This window comes from Aplosporella prunicola (genome assembly GCF_010093885.1).
Source record: "Aplosporella prunicola CBS 121167 unplaced genomic scaffold K452scaffold_10, whole genome shotgun sequence".
NCBI lineage: Eukaryota > Fungi > Ascomycota > Dothideomycetes > Botryosphaeriales > Aplosporellaceae > Aplosporella > Aplosporella prunicola.
In genome coordinates this window covers 780,600-799,928 of record NW_022983538.1, presented here as the reverse complement: position 1 = coordinate 799,928, position 19,329 = coordinate 780,600, and the positions used below count along the sequence as shown (strand labels likewise).

The 19,329-nt window shown below is 56.9% G+C and overlaps 11 protein-coding genes and 1 non-coding gene across 12 annotated transcripts; 5 read left to right on the top strand and 7 right to left on the bottom strand.

Moving 5' to 3' along the window:
* Positions 1–840: 840 nt before the first annotated feature.
* K452DRAFT_307908 (uncharacterized protein) lies at positions 841–3,149 on the bottom strand (the record flags this gene model as incomplete). The annotated part of the gene is made up of 5 exons (XM_033543113.1): positions 841–1,099; positions 1,164–1,247; positions 1,307–2,785; positions 2,859–2,958; positions 3,014–3,149. 5 exons carry the CDS (start codon positions 3,147–3,149, stop codon positions 841–843), a joined length of 2,058 nt encoding a protein of 685 aa, XP_033398740.1.
* Positions 3,150–5,226: 2,077 nt separating this feature from the next.
* On the bottom strand, positions 5,227–6,090 carry K452DRAFT_14350 (uncharacterized protein). Its single transcript, XM_033535440.1, has one exon. The coding sequence runs from the start codon at positions 5,847–5,849 to the stop codon at positions 5,322–5,324; it is 528 nt and encodes a 175-aa protein (XP_033398739.1). The 5' UTR covers positions 5,850–6,090; the 3' UTR covers positions 5,227–5,321.
* Positions 6,091–6,757: 667 nt separating this feature from the next.
* On the bottom strand, positions 6,758–8,790 carry K452DRAFT_326208 (uncharacterized protein; the record flags this gene model as incomplete). The annotated part of the gene is made up of 8 exons (XM_033544833.1): positions 6,758–6,936; positions 7,031–7,098; positions 7,138–7,567; positions 7,611–7,733; positions 7,866–7,897; positions 7,952–7,983; positions 8,375–8,626; positions 8,713–8,790. 8 exons carry the CDS (start codon positions 8,788–8,790, stop codon positions 6,758–6,760), a joined length of 1,194 nt encoding a protein of 397 aa, XP_033398738.1.
* A 233-nt stretch (positions 8,791–9,023) lies between these two features.
* Positions 9,024–9,554, top strand: K452DRAFT_326207 (uncharacterized protein; the record flags this gene model as incomplete). The annotated part of the gene is made up of 3 exons (XM_033544832.1): positions 9,024–9,282; positions 9,353–9,409; positions 9,451–9,554. 3 exons carry the CDS (start codon positions 9,024–9,026, stop codon positions 9,552–9,554), a joined length of 420 nt encoding a protein of 139 aa, XP_033398737.1.
* A 141-nt stretch (positions 9,555–9,695) lies between these two features.
* K452DRAFT_225671 (uncharacterized protein) lies at positions 9,696–10,872 on the bottom strand (the record flags this gene model as incomplete). Its single annotated transcript, XM_033536769.1, has 4 exons — positions 9,696–10,258; positions 10,318–10,394; positions 10,475–10,768; positions 10,829–10,872. The coding sequence occupies 4 exons, from the start codon at positions 10,870–10,872 to the stop codon at positions 9,696–9,698; spliced, it is 978 nt and encodes a 325-aa protein (XP_033398736.1).
* A 192-nt stretch (positions 10,873–11,064) lies between these two features.
* K452DRAFT_t71 lies at positions 11,065–11,145 on the top strand. The gene has a single exon. It is a non-coding gene; the product is annotated as a tRNA-Gly (tRNA).
* Positions 11,146–11,298: 153 nt separating this feature from the next.
* On the bottom strand, positions 11,299–11,943 carry K452DRAFT_307904 (uncharacterized protein; the record flags this gene model as incomplete). Its single annotated transcript, XM_033543112.1, has 4 exons — positions 11,299–11,494; positions 11,519–11,563; positions 11,661–11,779; positions 11,827–11,943. The coding sequence occupies 4 exons, from the start codon at positions 11,941–11,943 to the stop codon at positions 11,299–11,301; spliced, it is 477 nt and encodes a 158-aa protein (XP_033398735.1).
* K452DRAFT_14333 (uncharacterized protein) lies at positions 11,880–13,309 on the top strand. Its single transcript, XM_033535436.1, has one exon. It carries the CDS (start codon positions 12,202–12,204, stop codon positions 13,117–13,119), a length of 918 nt encoding a protein of 305 aa, XP_033398734.1. The 5' UTR covers positions 11,880–12,201; the 3' UTR covers positions 13,120–13,309.
* Positions 13,310–13,538: 229 nt separating this feature from the next.
* On the bottom strand, positions 13,539–14,548 carry K452DRAFT_269693 (uncharacterized protein). Its single transcript, XM_033538950.1, has 2 exons — positions 14,229–14,548; positions 13,539–14,164 (listed from the first exon to the last, which is right to left on the bottom strand). Exons 1-2 carry the CDS (start codon positions 14,482–14,484, stop codon positions 13,755–13,757), a joined length of 666 nt encoding a protein of 221 aa, XP_033398733.1. The 5' UTR covers positions 14,485–14,548; the 3' UTR covers positions 13,539–13,754.
* A 205-nt stretch (positions 14,549–14,753) lies between these two features.
* On the top strand, positions 14,754–15,520 carry K452DRAFT_350678 (uncharacterized protein; the record flags this gene model as incomplete). The annotated part of the gene is made up of 4 exons (XM_033545671.1): positions 14,754–14,879; positions 14,935–15,026; positions 15,085–15,161; positions 15,218–15,520. The coding sequence occupies 4 exons, from the start codon at positions 14,754–14,756 to the stop codon at positions 15,334–15,336; spliced, it is 414 nt and encodes a 137-aa protein (XP_033398732.1). The 3' UTR covers positions 15,337–15,520.
* K452DRAFT_286648 (uncharacterized protein) lies at positions 15,374–16,262 on the bottom strand. Its single transcript, XM_033540337.1, has 5 exons — positions 16,156–16,262; positions 16,028–16,089; positions 15,773–15,919; positions 15,571–15,678; positions 15,374–15,492 (listed from the first exon to the last, which is right to left on the bottom strand). The coding sequence occupies exons 1-5, from the start codon at positions 16,193–16,195 to the stop codon at positions 15,481–15,483; spliced, it is 369 nt and encodes a 122-aa protein (XP_033398731.1). The 5' UTR covers positions 16,196–16,262; the 3' UTR covers positions 15,374–15,480.
* Positions 16,263–16,520: 258 nt separating this feature from the next.
* Positions 16,521–17,038, top strand: K452DRAFT_297528 (uncharacterized protein; the record flags this gene model as incomplete). Its single annotated transcript, XM_033542036.1, has 2 exons — positions 16,521–16,701; positions 16,767–17,038. 2 exons carry the CDS (start codon positions 16,521–16,523, stop codon positions 17,036–17,038), a joined length of 453 nt encoding a protein of 150 aa, XP_033398730.1.
* Positions 17,039–19,329: the final 2,291 nt, after the last annotated feature.

The window sequence follows — 19,329 nt, the reverse complement described above, 5'->3', positions numbered from 1 at the left end:
AAAAAAAAAAACGTTGGAAAGGAAAAACCCGGAGAGGGAGGAGAGCATGAAGATGATGATGATGATGAGAAAGAAGCAAGAATCGCTCGCTCTAGATGCTCGCGTATCCGCTGTGATAGATATCCCGTTCGTTCCTGTGTGTATATCCGCCAATCCAGCCGATGATCAATCCAAAAAGAGAAAAAACAAGTAGCCATCAAAAAACAACAGCCAGCTAGCAGAAAGATAAATGAAGATCTCCAATTCGTCGTTCCATTTGAAAACCTCCACACCGCACTCCAAAGCGTGTCAGAAGGGCTATCCTAGCCATACACACACACACACACAACACACATCCCACACGACCGAAAAGCAATAACAAAAAAAGTTTGGGGGTGTCTGAACAAGAAGCGTGATGAATGATGGAAAGGTACAGAGAAAGAAGCAGAGCGCTGACACCTGGGAAGGAGTAGTGTTGCTCGGAAGCTGCCAAAAAAGAACCAGCTGAGAAGAAGCAATGACAATAAAATTGTCCAAAAAGTAGAAAGAAAAGAACCAAAAAATAGGAAATATGGGTAATGAATCGTCGCGTCATGAGCGGCTGGTCTTTCTGACTCGATAACATCTCTCTCCTGGTCCGTTCAAGCCACCCATAATGGATAGAGGTAAATGCTGGAACATCTCGATGTAGGGGAAACATTGATCCGAGGCCAGACGACCACAGAAGCGGGAAAAGGAAATCTAACATGCTTAGACAGTTAAAGGGTAACCGACAACCTGCATCACAAGGTTCGTAGCAGGAGAAACGCCGAAAAATAAACAGCATACAGACAGCAGCATTAGCGATCGGACCAGCCGCGCTTAGAAACTGCTTGCAGCAAGCATTTGCTGCGACTGGGCCATGCTAGTCTGCATGCTGCCCATCGAGGTTGGCGTGGGAAGATCAGCCAGAGAAGTCGACATGGAGAGACCGGAGGGCATGTAGTCGTTGGCAGCGGAGAGCGACTCGGGAGACTCCTCCTCGAGCGCGCCAAGGCCGTCCTCGTCGTTTTCCAGCTCTTCCTCGCTGAAGCTGGGAAGCGGGTCGCCCTCCTGGCGGGGCTCGTGCGTACGGCGGTGCCTGAAACGAAGACTGTCAGCAAGTTGTTCATCCAAAAATAAAGGTCTCGCACGTGGAAACTTACTGAGCGAGGTTGTCGGATCGCGAGAACGCCTTGTTGCAGAGCGGGCAAACGTAGGGCCTCTCCTGCGTGTGAGTGCGCACGTGCCTAAGCGCCGAGTCAGCCAATCGAACGTCGAAACAGGGGGGTGTTCTGTAAGCGCTTACCTCTTGAGGTGCTCTAACCTCTTGAACAAGCGCCCGCAAGTGGGGATCGGGCAAGAGTGGGATTTCTGCGGGTACGGGCCCAACTCCATCATGGTGGCACTCCGAGCCCGACGGAAGACACCGGGCGCTTGCCGGGTGACGGCACTTTGGTGGAGAGAAGGTTCCGAGAAGTCATTCGTCAACGACAGGTCGTCTTGAGGCAGCATCGGCAAGGGTTGTTGAACGGGGCTCTCCTCAACGGTCGCGATCGGCGTGCCGTGTCTCGACATGTCCTGCACCTCAGCCTTGGCGGGCATCGTGGTGTATCCGTTGTGGAGGCTTTGAGGGGAATCGTGACCACTCTCGTCGGCCTCAGGAAGCGGCGCTACGGAGGCGGAAACGGACCGACGGAGATCGCTCGGCCTGTGAGCAGCATGCGGGTTGGCCATGGCCGCGGGAACGGCGGGGCTGCCGCTGATGGACATCGAAGACCGTCTCCTCCTCTGCTTGTAAGTGGGCGAGCCCTCAATCACAGAGTACATGTTGCCAGTGAACGAGCGAGGACCCGCGGCGAATTGCGGGCCGGCCAGGTTGGAGGGGGGCAGCTGCATCAGAGGGTTGAAACTCGCGGAAAGACCAACATCGGGAATAGCGGTGTAGAGGCCAGTGTCTTCGTTGGCAATGTACGCGGGCTCGGCGCCGAGGCCAATCGAGTGCTGAGGGGGCGTGATGGGCTCAAACGACATGCCGCGCGTGCTGTAGTCCTCGTAATGCGAAGAGACGAACGACGGCGCAGGGGAGTACTCCATATAGGCGGGCATCGAGCTGTGGCGCTGGTGGACCTGCGACAGAGGGATGCCATTGCGATCGTAGGGAATCGGCGTGTAGTCGCGTTCGCGGGACTTTGCGATCATGGGAGCAAGCGGCGGCGCCATAGTCATGGGGTAGCTGGCCATCGGGATGGCGTCCTCGGGTATCGTGGCCGGCATTGCCTGGTGCATCATCGACGGAGGGGGCATCGAATCCATGGCGCGCATGACGGGGGAAGTTGCTTGCGAGTAGGCGGGGATCTGGTTGTTGAACGAGGAAGAGTTGGTTTGCTGGGCCTTGGTGAGCTGCTCGAACAGCGATTGCGACGAGTCAAACTCGAAAGACAGGGCAGGCTCGTTGACAGCGACAGTGGTGGCTTCCTGGCCCATCTTTTCCCTCTTGAGATCGCGCTCCAGGGCGTCGAGGAACAGGCGGTCGTGGGGCACGCTGTACCAGTAAAAGACCTTTTGCTTCTTCTGCGTGCGAATGCAGTTGTTCTTGTAGAGGAAGTCGAGGAAGGCGCTCTTGGGCTCCTCGAGCGAGGCGTCGGTGCCGGCCTTCAGGTTGCGCAGATCCGAGAAAATGCCCTCCTCAAACTTCTTCGAGTTCTTGACGGGGCGGCCAAAGGCCTGGAAGCGGAAGGAAAGGCATCGCACAATGTCGGTACCCGAGATGTGGAAGAGGTTGTTCCTGCGCGCGCCAAGCGTGTGAGTTTCCGGGAAGCCATTCAAAGCCACAGGGTCCATTGCGGGACGCGACCTACCATAACACGCAGGAAACGTATTCGCCGGTGGGCAGCAGGAACCTGCGGATGTACTGATCCGGGCTCCAGTCGACGGGAGCGGAGATAAGGAAATATTTAACTGGGCACACAGCGGGTCAGCGCAGGAGGCAGGCCATTGGACGCAGCAAACTCACGGTTGTCTACTTGCTGCAGGGCGACGATGGAGTCCGGCGGCAGGCTCTGCTGCGCGTCGTGGTCGAGAAGGAAGGTTTCGGGGGCGACCTGGCGTGCCTGGGGCGGGGCCATGGCGGCATGGCCGGTCGAATACATGGCGGAGGGTAGAACGAACGATGGACGTCAGACGTTAAAATTGCGGGGGTTGGGCGGGCGTCGCAGAAGTGGGTGGTGGTTGACGGCAGGATGGGAAGGGCTCGCGGAGCTCTTCTGAAGCGAGAGTTTTGGTTTGAGATGGTGCTCAGGATGGGTGAGGTTGGTAGAAGGGAAGGGGAAGGATCGAGGGCCTGCCTCGTTCGCGATCGAGTTGTTCGAGCAGTGGCGATGATGCGGTAGGCGGAGGTAGGCGACGAAACCTGTCGAGGGAGCAGACGGGCTTTAGCATGTATGAGCAGTCTGGCGCAGTGTTTCAGGGTGAGGAAGGAGATTAGCGCTTTATTTTTGGCAATCGAGACCAACCATTCGCCGAGTGCCGCCGACTTTGCTGCCACCGGATCCCGGTCGCAGCTGGGCGGCCCCTGCGCGACGTGGCTTGTCGAATGATGTTGGTCTGGGTGAGCGCTGCGCGTGAAGTCACACTGAGTCCACCGGCCACGTCTGCCCGCTTAGCGCTCTAAATTCCACTTTGCTATATCGCCGAGTTAATGGGCGGCGGCCATCATGTATCCAACGCTCCCGCGACCCAAGACTCGTCCCTCCGCGTAAGCTTGCCCAAAGCACCGACACACTCCAAGTCTCCTTGCAGTGTGTGCAGCCCAGCCCGAGACGCAGACGCAGGAACAATGGCCAAAAGGCTGAAAAGGTTTGATCTTCCGTCCTGAAACTGCCTGCTCTCGTCTCGGGAAGCCGTCAATCATCGTCCGGCTAGGTACCTATCCGTACAGTAACCCACCTAACCTAACCTTCGACTGTCTCTCTCTCTCTCTACCGCAGGGATTCCCATGGCCTTGGGTTTGTCCGTACAAGCCCCTCATCTATTGCAAACCCAACGCGCGCGCTCCAGCTCCAGCGACCCCGTCGGCGGGGCCCGCCAAGCTTGGCTCTTTGGGCAATATCCATGGAGCGCATCATGATTCGCACAGGCCGCCTCGCAGCTGGAAAAGGTACGCGGCGGGCGGGCCAAGCGAGCGAGCACGGCCTTGGATTCGGTTGCATAATGGGCGGGCGTCGGGTACAGGCCTGACAAATCCGGCAGCCACACCGCGGAGCAGGAGCCGCATCGAGAGGCCAGAAGGGCTGAAACCGACCTCTGGCACGTCTGGGGGGCCTCGCGTCCTGAGGCATCTGTATGAGAGGGAGAGAGAGATCTGCCCTGATGGCGATTCTACTTAACCCAACATGCTTGCTCTTAATCGTTCGTGATGGTCGACGGACGATGACGACCCGATGCCCCATTTTCCACCTTCCTTCGCCTTTTTTTGACAGCCGCCACAAGCGGGCGTTGGGTCGGCGGCGGCAGTAGTTCGTTCCCTACGTAGTTACTGTCGTCACACTGCCCGCCGTTGACGACGTTGCCGCAGCCGTAGCCTTACTAGTTACATACTGTACGTGGTAGAGTAGATACAGATACACCTACTCAGTCGACGATCCCCCAACAGGGTCCAAGGCGAATAATCACCGAAAGCTGGCCTGGAGCCTCCCGAATCTCATGATAATGGCTGATCGCAAGGGCGTTGCATTATCGCGCAGCAGCATCAGCATCTGGTTTGATGAGCAAGATCCGCGCCCCCCGCCTGCGTCAGATCAGACTTGGAACAGGGCGTCTCTGGTCTCGTAACATGACGCGCAAAGGCTACGGTTTCACATAGACAGCGAGATTCGCTCCGCTCTGCGGGGTCGGCAGGCTGCACGCGCGGGCGGCGGGCGGGCGTGGGCGCGGCCCCCGACTGCCGAAAAGCGCAACTGGCACATCAAGCGCATTTCCGCTTCTGCCTGCTGCTCCGTCGAACGTTGCACTCGCCCTCGTGGGAAGAAATGAGCCGTCTCCACCCGCCCGAGGTCGAGGCCCTCGTCGACCCGCCCACCGCTCGATCGCCCTTTCTTTCCTTCTCCCACACACTCTCTCTGACCCCCTCCATCCCACACCGTCACATCCCCCCCCGTGCCCCCTCCCCCAAGCGGCGGTGTCAACGCGCCCACCGCCCACAACAGCCACAGCTTACTAGAAGTCCCGTGGAAGAACCTTAACTCCACCCCAAGCCCTTTGAGCAAACGCCTGGTCCGCCTGTCCGTCCGCCCGCATCGCGGGAAATGAAGCTCCTCCGATGCTCAGGCCAACCGGCAATCTTGCTTGCAATCGTCGGATATGCGCAATGTCCCTCCGCGCGAGAGACGACGCCGCCTGACTCGCCCAACGATGATGACGATGATCGCATCATGCAGGCGTCGCGAACCAGCTTGAGCGCGCGACCGCGACTGCCTCTCCTCCTCTCGCTTGTCGCCTCGCACCGCACCGCTCTTTGACAAAACTTCTACGCCGTAGAGTACACGGCCTCCCGATGCTGCTGACTCCGCACGCCGCGACCTGCGCCCACTCCCACACGCAAACCCGAAGCGAAATGCGAGAAAAGCACACGCCTGCTCGGGGCGAAGATCTCGCGAGGCGGCGCCTGCGCGGCAATTCGCGAACTCACGATCCGCCGCTTGTGAGGCCTTGACGAGGAGCACGCTCCGCCTTCTCTCTCGCTCCTCTCCCTCTCTCACCGCTTGCTTGCTGGGCCACCGCTCCCATGCGCACACACATGGACCACCCCTACCCACGTCCACGCTGGCAAACCTTCCGATTGTACCTTGCATTAGCCTTCCGCGCTTCCCACGTGCTGTGTGCCCTGCGCGAGCTGTGTCGCTCCCCGACTCCCCCTCCGCGGCCTCTGGTGCCCAACTCTGCACCCTGCACCGCAAGCCCGAATCTCAATGCATGCGAAAGGGAAGGCTGAGGAAAAAAAAAAAAAGGGACTCGGGCGGTCGAACACCCCCTATCCCAATGGTCAACCCCTCGTTTCGGCTCGATCATACTCCCGATCCTAGCGTTTGTTGTGTGCCTGGCCGCTTAGGCTGGTGACCCATGACCGAGTGTCCGCGCTGCGGTGTGCGCCGCCATGCGTTGTGCGCCTGCGCGCTGGGCGGGCTGCCGAGTCCTCTGACCTCTCTCCTCCAGGCCTCCTCCCTCGAGGCCTGCCGGCAGGGACCGTGGCACCCTCGCTGAAGCCCCCCCGTTTGCTGGTGCGCGCGCTCACAGGAGCGAAAGCCCGCCTGCACCCCACCGACCCCTACCTGCGGATGCCGCCCTGCATCCGCATCGACCTTCCGACCGCTCCCGCCTCCGCGACCAGGTCTCCAGCCATGCCCACCCCTGCCACAAGCAATCAATCGAGAAGTAAGGGTTTTGCGTCCAGAACGTGCTGTCCGCCACGATCGACGGGTGCCCGGCACCTGAGCCCCCCATCGGCGGGCCTTCCGTTGTGGATGCCCTGCGTTCTGGAAAACTTCGCATTGCTTGAGCGTCTTGCCTTGTGGAAATGGTCATTCGATACTGTCGTCATCCTTTTTGTGGGCGCCCTGGTCTCTCCCGCTGCAACACCGTTGATCTGCCCCGTCGTTGCCCTTCCGTCCGCTGCCGTTCCCAGACTGGTATAGTGTACATGTGCCCTTTGAAGAAACTCCGTTGCCTCCTTGGTCACCTGCAGGGTCAACGGCTGCTGCAGCTACTGCATCGCCGCCGTTTGCTGCATGCTCCGGAACTCATCTGAGCGCCGCCATTGGACAAACTCCTCCGAGAGGACGCGGCCGGGGCCTTCTTCCGTGAGCTTGAGCAACTCAATGTGGCCCTCGCCTTTACGCTTCCGGATCCTCCAGATGCCTTCTCCAATCTCTCGTCTCAGCCCTAACGCACCAATCAATGACCTGCTCTCCGTCCTGTGGCAACGGGGCCCCTAAAGTGGCGCAAACGTGTCAGGATACAGGGGGCGGCAACTTACAGCAAAGAACGTCATCGGCGAACTTCAAGCAGCCAAACGCGTCCCAGGGACACGGTTGTCTCCTGATGCTGTCCGGCACTTCCCGGAGGCCAAAGAGCACTTTGAACGTCTCTTTTCTTTTGACTATGCCGGGGATTCTCTGTGTCTCGAGCTCTTTGATCTGGTGGAGCCTGCCTCCGCTGTCCCTGAAGCCGATGACGAGTCTAGGCACGTTTAGCAGGAATGACTGTGCCCACATGCGGAGCAGCTTGCGCTCGAACTTGAGCAGTGCTCTGTCGTCGTTGGGCGGGAAGATTTCCGTAGTCTTCAGCTCAACCCAGTTGATGGCCCGGTCGGCGTCCTCGGGCTTCTCGTCCCATACTGCGTCTACTTCACCGCCTATGACCAAGCTGTTGTCTCCTATGGCGGTGCGCACGACGGAACAATATTGCGAGTAGTTGTTGACCACTTCCTCATCTCGCCCCTCAATGGTGTCGCGTGACACTGCGTCCCAGATATTCGGAATCACAGACAGGGTCTCGAACTTGTATCCTGCCACTACCGTTAGTCGTGTCTTGGTGGAGTGCGGTAGAAATTTTACCCCAATACGACATCATCTCAGGGGGGAACCTGTTGCCTGAGTAACCATTATGGCGGAGGCCGTTTCTCTCTTCATCTCTGCGGATGTGATGCTCTTCAATGAATCTGCCAGAGCCTTCGTTAACTTAGCGTATCGTCACTCTCCAGCAGGGACGCTGTAGTCATGCTTGCAGCTTAGATTACATACAGTTGGTCCTAGGAATGAGGCAGTATGTCAGCTTTACATGTCTTGCAAACCATCTTTTGTTAGGCTTACTTACCTGGAATTTTGTAGCATTCATCTCAAACCTATAGATTCGGTTAGTTAGTGCCCATTTTTATAGGCATAGAAGCGGATCCTACTCGCTGAATTTATCGTAAGGCGCGGTGACGATCTGGGTCAAATTAGCCAAGTCTTCATAACTGTTTTTCTCCAACGGCTGATGAATTGATCTGGCCGATATGATCATAGCCGCCACCGGTGTGTACGGCTGTCTTTTCGTGCATGCGGATAGCTGCCCTATAAAGGGCGAAAACCACCACTGAAGCCGTGGCGGGTAGGTTTATGGCTCGGTAGATCTCCGATACATCTTGAAGCCAGGAGATGGCATACTGAGTACCACGGAGATGACCACGGCCTACCAAATGCCGTTGGGGCCCCCTTCGGGCTGGGATAGCATACACCGAAAAGACAGCCTTGATGCAGCGCGGTTGTTGGCGCTTCGATCCACCCAGTCGCAGGTCTCCCCGCCAACGCCAAGATCCAAGTACCACTGGGGCCCGTACCTTGGTCATCATCCCCCGCCACGTCACGACGTCCGCTTCGCACATGTGGCCATCTTTCTTCTCCAGATCCATGATGGTACGCAGTAGGCTGTCAAGGTGCTCATCGTTGGAGTCGTCGAGCTGGTGGAACTTCTCGAAGCCCTTTGAGAGGTCGATGCCCTCCGGTGGGATGGGGGGCGGGTAGTAATAGCTCAACGAGGAGCAGTCGGGATGGTATTTGCGCTCGTCATCATACGAAAAGTATGCGATTTCCTGTGGCCGTGTAAGCGGATGCGTCGAAGTGGAAGTCCCCAAGCGCGCGGGTTATGAGCAGCGCAATGGGCCAGCCGCGAGCTCACCTTCGGAGCTTTGATCTTTGTTTTTTGCCCCTCGAAGCGATACGCTGGCTGCACTTCGAAGCGCACAGGGTCATCCATGGTGGCGGGCAGTGCTGCGAGATGTCAAGGAGATGGCGCTCGACATGCGCATGCGCGACGGTAGGTTGTCAGTGAGCGTCACAGTGGCTTAGCGCCGTTTAACTCCGCGCGCCCCGCGGCTTAGCCGACGCCCGCGATCGCCAATGCGGAAAGACCACAACAGTTGAGCTGCGGAGGTGCCGTCGTTGCCCGCAGTCTCTCGCCTCCTCTCCGCTGAGCTTTCGCCTGCAATAATGTCGTCGCGCAATCCTAGCCACCCTCCTCATCGCACCACTACCGCCTCGGGTGTGCGCCGAAACCTCTTCAACAGCAACTTGTCGCGCCGCCCCACGGCCGCTTCTTCTGCTTCTGGCACCTCCGCCACGACAATTCAAGTCGCTGAAGAACCAGCGGCCGATAGAGACATCGTCGCCCGGGATGAAGAGGGCAATTACAAGCTCGAAACGCCCGAGCTAAGTATGCATATACGGGACGAGGAACAAGAAGAGCGAGGTATTTTTCCACTAAAAGTTAACCTAGACGGCGTAGTCGAGGCTCGAGCAGCGCTAACTTATACTGACAGAAGCTGCGAACCAACTAATTGAGAGTTATCGGAAGCATCAACACATCGAGACCAGTGGTAAGAAAGAATATAACATTGACTCGACTCGACACTAACAGAGCCAGAATTCAAAGCCACACTCCAGGCCAGCCTTCAGGCGAAGGTAGAGTCACTCGACGAAGACAAGTGGATGTTCGAAGGAGAAGACCCAACTCCGTCGTAATCCCGTCCAGGTATCATGAAAGTAATCCTGCGTTCACGGTAATGGCTCTCTCAATTGCTCTTCGATACCCGACTCCAGCAGTCATAACAGCTCTTTTCACTTTTTACTCATGTTCTCATCACCAGCATCCTGCTGCCCCGCCTAATCCAATGCCGGCGGCGGCGCTGGCGCCTCCACCCTGCGAGAAGGCTTGTTGCCTCCTCCACCGCCGCCGCCCATGAACATGCCCATCATATCCATAAGCGGGTTGCTTTGGCTCGGAATCTTGATGCCAAAGTACATCTCGCCAATCTGATTGAGCGCGTCGCTCCAGCCGGGGACGTCGTCCAAGTTTGACTTGTAGTGGCTCTTGAGCATTCTGAACAGATCTGGACTTCCCTTCGTTACGGCAAGGAGCAACAGACCGAGGAAGTTGAGCAGAGGAAGCGAGGGGTAGACACGGATGTCAGAGCTCGAGCTGCTGACTTCTTGCATACCCAAAGAAGTGTTGGACTGCGACAGGCGCGTGGTGAAGAGGAGCAGGCATTGGTTTGCGGCGCGGACGTTTCCGGCGAGGAGGTATGGAAGGATGGCGCGGGCGGCGTAGAGAGGAGCGGTATGCGCGGAATCTTCAGTGTACCATTCGTATTCAAGCTTGACAAGGTGTTCGGGAGAGTCGCGCGTGCCGTAAACGAAGTGTCGTTCCGCCTCGTAGGCTTCACCATCTGTGAAGTTGTCGCGTCAGCAAACGCCCAACGCGCTGAAACAAACAAACGCAACTAACCGTCTGCGCATATCGTTCCCGCGACATGATGCAGCTCCGGATCACCCGCCGGGAACTCGCCGTACTTTGCAGACCACCTGCGGACGCCATCAGTCAGTTTACGGCATTCTTTTTCCCTTCACTCAATGTCACCAGCGCAAGCACCGCGCAAACCTACCCAATCATTTCCGCGATAAAGCGCTTCTTGGTGGGCTCGTCCTGCGGGAAGCTCCTCAACAAGCTCAGCAGTTTCGCCTTGCTCGCCGCATCGGGCTTCGTCTCGGCCTTATGGTACACCTCGAGCAAGAAGAGGCAGAGGTCGCCGCCGCTGCCGCCCTGGCCGGCCTGCAGAAGCAGGCCCGCGCCCGAAGAGAGGATGTTGATCGCGGCATCCCAGTTCGACTGCTTGACGTAGCGCGAGGCGATGACGCGCAGCTGCTGATGCGCCTCGTAGAACTGGCCCTCGGCGATCCTGGACGGTTGTCAGTGGGCGAGCTCAGCGAGAGTGTGCAGGGAGCTGGTAGGTAGGTACTTTTCCTGCTGGCGCGCTATCGTCTTCTCGATCTTGGCCGACATGGTGCGTGGTGTGGTTTGGGGTTGGCGGGGGCGGCTCGTCGAGAGCTTGTTCCCAGTCCGAGCAACGTCTCGAGCGCCCTGGCGCCCGCAGGTCGTGCCCCTCGCTGATCCGTGGGAAGTCCATTAGTTTTGATTTATTTATTTATTTTATTTGTCACGCTCTCTGACATCAGTAATTCCAGCTGGTATAACGCGCCGTTAGTTTAAGGGTAGAATTGAAGCTTCCCACTTCGAAGTCTGCTTCAGGACCGAGTTCGAGTCTCGGACGGCGCATCTCGTTTTGCTGTTTTGCGCGAGGCGTCACCACAACAACATTCATCTGTTCGCTTACACTTTTGCTATCCCTTCTGCAAGAAGTCAACTCTACGAAAACAAGTATCAGAAATGCTGAAAATTTCATTTCGATAACAGCATAGGTCATCCTAGTCAACTTAGTTGCATGTTATTCTTCATTGCATGCTGCATATAAACCACATGGCTTGTCACCAACCAGTCACATTGTGTTCTATTAGAGACCAGGCCTCGAACAATCAATATCAGCTGAAATCGTAAAGCACTGGCTAACTCATGCCTACTAGGATTGCATGACGGTAAATTCACAGCTTGTTTGTAGCCCGACTGTCTGGTGGAAGTTATATTTACGTACGCTTCTGTCACAGTCACATCCATAAAGCACAGGGCCATTAGAGTCCTACTTAAAAGAGATATATTTTTGCCAAACCACGGCCGCACACAACAAAGCCAAGTCAGGCCCAGCATCCAGTCCCAAGGGCAAAGAGTTCACGTACCGTGATGATCGATTACCACAGATCAACAAGACTGTTACTTGCGACCAGGTAGCGACCTCATCAGTCAGTGAACCATGCTGGCTATGAAAACGAATTACACTGGCAACAGGAGACATGACCTTGACAGGACAAGAGCAGGCTACAGTAAGCATAGACTTCAACTTACTATCATCTTCGACATAGAGACAGCAGTGTTTAATATTCGTATCCTTTCAGCAGACATCCAGGTCCAGGAACCATGGTTTGCGCCCTCGCAACCATATGACTCCCAACCATATGCCATACAGTCCACGGTTAACGCAGTGAATCCAGTTCTGCGTTAAGTATAGTCAAATGTCCAACAACGAAGGATATAAAATCACGGCGTTTGCCTCGTTCTTGCAGCGTTTTCTGTCACCAAACATACTCTCGAAGTATAGAATATATACATACCGTCTAACAAACACGAGGCCTATACCCAAAAGAAAGACCTGCTAGTCTGCAACAAGCCCTTCTAAGGCTCACTACCAAAAAAGACAACTCACACACTCCAACCTTCGCGATGCCGATCCCAGCTATCCGACTGGACGGCTCTTTCCGGCAAACACGCCCTCGCCGCCAAACAAGTCCTCCGCATCAAACAAGTCCCCCCCAGCAGGCAGCCCAAGTACCACAAACCCAGCAAAACACCACCACCAACAACACCAACACCAGCCGAGCACAAGCGGAAGCGCGCGCACGCGTGTACATGGAGCACACAAGAGCCGTGTACGAAACACTGACCAGCTACCGACGAGCGCAAACCGAGTTCCTGGACCGCGAGCACACGCCCGACGAGCTGCGGGCCGCGCTCGCGCTCTCATGGCGCGGCCTCCACGCTCTCATGGCGCGGCATTCCGCGCAGTACAACAATGCGGTGCGCGCGCAGGAGCTGGAGATGCGCGCGCAAGAGCGGGCGCAAGAGCTGGAAGCGCAAACTCAAGAGCCGAGAGCGCAAGAGCCGCGGACGCGAGTGCCTCGGAGACACATGTCAAGGCTGGTCAGGCGGCGACACCAAAGGCTGCTCGAGCAGCTGCTGCGCGTGCGCGATCTGATGGCGGTTGGACAGATTCGCGAGGCGCGGATGCTCTTGTTTGGCGAGGAAGAGGAGGAGGAAGACGACGATGATGACGAAGATGATGATGATGACTATGATGAAGAAGAAGAAGAAGGAGAAAGCTGGGCCGTTGATCTGCAGGACTACTTGGACAGCGACGACGACGACTACGACAGCGAAGACGACTACGCCAGCGACTCAGACGCCGACGATGTCCAGAGGCTTATGCCCAGACTAGATGACGGAAGACACTTTATGTTTGCAGTTGCGCAGGTTCCGAGGAACTGGAGGGGCGAAGACGGTGCGGGTGAGGGTGAGGGTGAGAGTGAGGCCGAGCGGCCTTGGCAGGCGAGGGCTTGGTGTGCGAGCTGGGAGTTTAGGTGATATGTAGCGGTTTCGGGGTTCGGTTTTCGTGGTCGTTGGTGCTTGGAACGTTGGCTGCTTGGATTAGGTGTGGTGCAACTTCCTTGTCTCTTATAGAGAGATCATCTGCCTACGCGGTTTGGCGCTTGGGATTTTTGTGACATCGCGGGTTGTTTGGACTGCTGCCGGTAGTGCCGTTTCTTCTTTTTAGGTCCATTGTGCTGCTGCGACACGGCACTTTGGAGCACAGGAAAACGCCATCTAAAGCACGTCTTTACACACAGTGTTGCCCTACCGTCTAGTGTAGCCGTGGTATAGTGCCATAAGCTGATATTTCGGTCAGTTGATCCTTTCTATTTGGCCACTAGGTATGGGTGGTACATACACCTGTCATTAGTTGTATAGTTTGTTTGGCAAAACCAAGCTCGACCAATTTTGGTGTTTGTTCTGTTTATGATTCAAAGTAAGCAGCTTATGAATCTCCCGTGTGATCTTTGAGGACGTTCCCTGTTATATATATAGATCTGGCTGTGCTAGTATTTCAGTTTTCTGCGACCAGGTATGCAAGTAGTAAAAAGCCCGCAGATAGACAATAGCCTCATCATTTACCCTCTAAAACGCCCAACCCATGCCGTATGCATCCCCACCCCGAGCACCTAATACAACACGCCCTTGGTGCTAGGCTCCTCGCCCTCCCTACCAGCAACCCTGCTCGTAGCCTGGCGAATCGCGACGGCCAGGGCCTTAAACGCAGACTCAGCGCGGTGGTGATCGTTATCGCCGCGCAAGCAGTCGACGTGCAGAGTGACGCCAGCGCCCTGCGCAAACGACTGCAAGCAATGCGGCAGCATCTCGGTGCTGAGGTCGCCGATCTTCTCGCGGCGCAGGCCCAGGTTGATGACGCTGTAGGGCCGGTTGGACAGGTCGATGACGGCGCGCGACAGCGCCTCGTCCAGCGGGCAGTAGGCGCTGCCGAAGCGGGCGAGGCCGGTCGTGCCGCCGAGGGCTTGCTTGAATGCCTGGCCCAGCGCGATGCACGTGTCCTCGGCCGTGTGGTGGTCGTCGACTGCGTGCGTGTGTTAGCTCGTCGTGGCTTGTGTGTCTGCGCCCGCGGCGGCGAAGAAACGTACTGTGCAGGTCGCCGCGGCATCGCAGCTTCAGGCTCCACCCCGAGTGCTTCGCCAGCGCGTGCAGCATGTGGTCCAGGAAGCCAATGCCCGAGTCGACGTCGATGTGCTGGCTCTTGGTGGCCTGGGCCGCATGGCTCTTTTCCTCGCCGTTGCCGTCGGCTGACTCCAATGGGCCGCCGTCCAGGTTCAGGCTGAGCTGGATCTTGGTCTCGTTGGTGTCGCGGTTAAGCGTAGCTGAGCGGACTCTGTCGGCCATGGTGACGGTGTTGGGTATTTTCTTTTTTTGCGGGGCAATTGGGAATGCGGGAGATGATGATGATGATGATGGTTATGATGGTTTTCTTGCAAGCCGCGGGCCAATCATTCATGGCTGACAAGTCCCGATCGTCTGGGCCCTGATTCAGCGATTAGATGCGATTAGATAACCTTAAACTTTCCAGGCGTCGCAAATCTGCCCGCAGTCCGAGAGTCCTCGAGAAAACTACCAACGCCCACCTCACCAGAACCACCCCACCACTCGCCGCCATGCCTTCGCAAATCCAGGACGAAGAGATGCAGGACGCCCCCGTCAACGGCCACACCGAGGGAAACGACATCCAGGCCGACGCCGACGAGTTTGGCTGGGACAGCGAGAAGCAGCGCATCCGCGTTGTAGGTTGCCGCTACGCGCTCTTGCGGGAAGGAATCGAAAACTGATAGCTCTTAGCTGCCCGGCTCGGAAAACACGGCCGCCTCTTTCGAGTTTGAGAACGAAGACCACACGCTCGGCAACGCGCTGCGCTACGTGATCATGAAGAAGTACGCCCAACTCTGGCGCATGCTTTTTATACAAAGCAAACTGACGTGCGCGTAATAGCCCGGCCGTTGAGTTCTGCGGTTACTCTATCCCCCACCCTTCGGAAGCTAGGATGAACCTCCGCATCCAGACATACGGTCAGTGGGGACAATAAGCTACCTTTCAGGACAGCACGCATGCTAACAGTACGTAGATGATGTCAGCGTCTATGATGTGTTGGAAAAGGGCTTGGAAGACCTCGCCGATCTGTGTGACGTTGTGATCGACAAGTTCACGGTTGCGCGCGATGACTTCAACGCCCAGTCGGCATAGAGGGGCTGTTTGGGCTCAAAAAGAAGGGAATTGGCATTAGCAGGCGTTCATGGAGCATTAGGTCAAGTGCATGTTGCTACGGCGCTGCAAGGAAAAGAGAAAACTTTGGTATTGCATATGTACAGGGCGTCGGAAAAAGCAGGCTTAGTTGCGACCCTGTTATAGAAATCTGCGTTAGCATCCTCATCACGGCCAGCGACCATTGCATGCGTGCCGCGCAAGAACAGAACTAACCTCGAGGAAACCGCTGATGAAGTTGTGGGGCAGCTTGGTCCTGGAGTCCTCCTCTGCCCTGAAGTACTTCAGGACGTGCGTCAACTGCTTCCAGTAGTTGAGAGTCTCCTGTTACGGCGGGAATAGCATCAGCCTTCAGATCACCTCCACGAAGCAATAACGCCCTTGTGTCATTGTGCCCCCGCGAATGGTCAAGCCGTACCTGGAACTCGGAGTGCGAGTTGAAGAGCAGGACATCGACGGCCTGCAGCTGCGAGACGTAGCGGTGCCTCTCAAACTCCTGGCGGACCTTGGTCCTGATCTGCGAGACGGGCATGCTCAGGGAGTACATCTGCTGGATCTCGGGGGCCTGGAGAACGGGCGCAAACAAGGGCTCCGGTCAGCCATTGCTCGAGCTAGAAAGCCGCGACGCACCGCATTGGGACGGCAGCTCGACAGCAAAAGAGGGGAGACATACGGCGCGCAGCCACTCGCGGTAGGACTTCAGCACGCGGAACTTGGCATCGTTCCAGTTGACGGCTGTCCTCGAGGTCAGCAAAGCTCAGCTCTCCCCGGGCAGCGCAGGGCAGAGGCGCGAGGACGTACACGAGCGCGTGCGCTGGGCGAGATAGGTGGGGTTGATCATGGTGGTTGCGGATTGGACTCTCTAGGTACAGGCGGGATGTGCCCGCGCGCCGGTAGCTCGACGTCGTTTGGAGAGAGACTGGCGAGGCGCGGGCCGGGACTAGTCACGTGCCGATTAGCTATGCGCCCTCGACGTATATCATCGCCGCCGCCGCAGCGATCCCGCTGACCTCTCCAGGTTAGTACCGTCGCAGAGACCGCGCTCTAGGATTTGCCTTTTTTTTTTTTTTTTCTTGCCTGCAGCCGCTAACGAGTGCGAAAAAGACCTCCGACACCCTTCACCTTCTTCTATCTGCTGCGCAGCTACAAAACTTCATCCCGACACCATGCCCGTCGTCCGCAGCAGCAAGGGCTACGGCCGCAAGAAGGCGCCGCCAGAGGGCTACGAAGACATCGAGGACACGCTGCTCGAGTACGACAATGCGATGAAGGACGCGCTGAACGCGAGCCACGAGGGCAAGAAGCGGCAAGAGACGCAGTGGCCCATCTTCGAGATCACGCACAAGCGTACGTCAGGCCCCTCTCCTGTGTGTATGCGCGCGCTAACACAAGCTCTTTGCCCCGCGCCACAGGCTCCCGCTACATCTGGGAAATGTACTGCGACGAGAAGATCTCCAAGGCGCTCTACGACTGGCTGATCAAGAACGGCAAGGCCGACGCAAACCTCATCGCCAAGTGGAAGAAGCAGGGCTACGAGAACCTCTGCTGCCTGCGCTGCATCCAGACCAAGGAGACCAACTTCAACAGCACCTGCATCTGCCGCGTGCCGCGCGACCAGCTGAAGGAGGACCACCCCATCCAGTGCATTAGCTGCGGCTGCCAAGGTTGCGCGAGCTGCGACTAGCTTGCAGCGCGTAGCGTAGGGAGGAGGCTGGCAGTGGTGGGGAAGCGTGGAGGACAGAGGGAGGGAGGGAAAGAGCGGGAGCGGCTTGACGACGGTCCGAACATTGTTTGTTTTGGCCTGGGGACCGACGCCCGCGGGTTACTTCCTGGCGGAACCCTCCATCGACCTGTCCATGCCACAGCCTCGCCGACCTCGGACATAGAGAGAATGATTGATACCCTTATGGAGGAAAACGAAAAAAAGAGCTTAGTCACCATTCATACACGCTCGGAGAAGCAGAGCAGAAGCTACCAGAAGTCCCTTGAGAGCGTCCGGGCAGGCATGCACCCATACTTCCAGCACCAAAGAAAAAAGAATCAATGAATCAAACGAACGATGACCATCATCTCACCTCGACAAACGAGCAAGGCAAAAGGCGCGAAGATCAAGGGGAGGCACCAAACACGCCCCCACGGCATACGCAGCAAAGTCAACAACCACAACATCAACAATAAGAACAGGTATCAAGCGGTGAGAAAGCGGAATGGAAAAAAGGAAGAGAAAAAAAAAGAAGAAAAAAAGCAGCAGCAAACGCACGGGCGGCCATAAAAAATCACGGTAGATGAATGAATGAGCCCCAAAAAACGAGCGAATGAAAGAACGGACAAGAAACAATTACGCCCGTCCCATACGTCAATCCCTCCATAGGTAGTCTCCCACTCCTGCGGGCCGCAAATAACTCCCAACCCTGCGTGCATGCGAGACACGCACGCAGCGTGGCGTGGCGTGCGTGCGTGCGTGCGTGCGTGGTGCCGCCGTTGCAGTTCCCTACCTGTACCTACCGTACCTAGCTAGCTAGCCAGCGTCTCCTCCCTAGGTCCTCTTCCACCGCCAGGCCCGCCAGCCCGCCCGCCCTTGCGCCGCCCACGCACGCACGCTAGTGAAAGGGATGGCGATGCCAAGCCGCGCGCATCGAACTCCCATATTTGGTTAAAAAGGCTTTGTGCTGCATTCCTGGGCTTTCTTTGACCGCCTCTCGCATCTCTGGTCTCCTTTCCTGACTGCTGCTCTACTCTGTACTCAATATTCCGGGCTCCATGCTCCATAGTCTAGACTCCGTGCATGCTTACTTGCTATTGCTTGCCTGCCTGCCTGTCGGCTTTCTCGGTTCCATGGCTTGCTGGCCCGCCGTGCCGTGCTATGCTCTGCTATGCTCTGCTATGTATACAATACCATACCACGCCATGCCAGTCCGAACAACAACGGACAGACAAACAGACCGACAGACAGACGGGCAGACTGATTGATTGTTGTTGTGTTGTGCCGTGTGAGCGTGTGTTTGGTATTGGCCATTGGCTCTAGCCCTCCCCACCGTGCCACAGCAACGCCCATCCCGCCCGTCCATAGTCGTAAGACCTACGTACATACGTGGGGTTGCCGCCCTACCCACCTACCCACCTGCCTACCTAGGTGGCGCCGCGGCGGCAAGGCGGCCCGCCGCCGTTGCCGTCGCCGTTGTTGTCGTACGTGCTACAACCTAAGGTAGGTCGCACCTAGCGGGCGGTGTTCAAAGGGGAAGGATGCTCGCATGCTTGCTGCTGCTGCTACCTGCTACCTGCTACTAGTCGAGTCGAGTCGTACACGACCCCCACGCGCCAGAGGCGGAGGCGGAGGCACTGCCTCTTGGTAGTTAGGTAGTTCGCTAGGACAGACAGGTCACAGTGACCGAGACGTCTCGCGCTTTTTGGCAAGAGAAAAAACCCCCCACACAAAAAGTGTCTTATTATTCAAGCATTATGAATGTTGTCAGGAGGAAGAGCCATAATCGTCATAACATAGCCATCGCACCACCACCACCGCCGCCGCCGCCATAGGAAGCTACCGCTAACGCCAGACCCGCAACCAAAAGACGCTCCTTGATACAGAATGGATAGGTAGGTAGGCCGGCCCTACGCTTGCTCGTCGGGCGAACAGGCCCTAGCGTACGCAGTGTTGGGAGGGGAAAAAGAAAAAAAAAAAAAGAAAAAAGTGGAAGATCCAAGCCCCCTCCCCAGCCAGACGTACGTAGGCACGTAAACACGCCGTGCCTGCTGCCGCCGGAAGAACCCTGTTGCGAAGGAGAAGAAGAAGAAGAAGAAGAAGAAGAGGAACGGAACCAGCGAGCGTGGGTGAAAACAAATAACACCAAACAACAACAACGTAAATAGTAAAAAAGTGAAAAGGCCCAACAGAGTGCTGCCGCCCCACCCAGAGACGCCGTGAAGAGTTGCCCCCCTCCCTCCCCTTTCCTAGTACATGCCCCGCACCCCCAT

Bases quoted from the DNA above. Each gene is read 5' to 3' on its own strand.
- K452DRAFT_14350 (XM_033535440.1), bottom strand. From the start codon at position 5,849: ATGCAAGGTACAATCGGAAGGTTTGCCAGCGTGGACGTGGGTAGGGGT.
- K452DRAFT_14333 (XM_033535436.1), top strand. From the start codon at position 12,202: ATGCCGATCCCAGCTATCCGACTGGACGGCTCTTTCCGGCAAACACGC.
- K452DRAFT_269693 (XM_033538950.1), bottom strand. From the start codon at position 14,484: ATGGCCGACAGAGTCCGCTCAGCTACGCTTAACCGCGACACCAACGAG. The intron at 14,165-14,228 runs GTACGTTTCTTC...ACACGCACGCAG, and splicing joins ATGCCGCGGCGACCTGCACA to TCGACGACCACCACACGGCC.
- K452DRAFT_286648 (XM_033540337.1), bottom strand. From the start codon at position 16,195: ATGATCAACCCCACCTATCTCGCCCAGCGCACGCGCTCGT. The intron at 16,090-16,155 runs GTACGTCCTCGC...CCTCGAGGACAG, and splicing joins CGCCCAGCGCACGCGCTCGT to CCGTCAACTGGAACGATGCC. The intron at 15,920-16,027 runs GTATGTCTCCCC...CCCGTTCTCCAG, and splicing joins ACCGCGAGTGGCTGCGCGCC to GCCCCCGAGATCCAGCAGAT.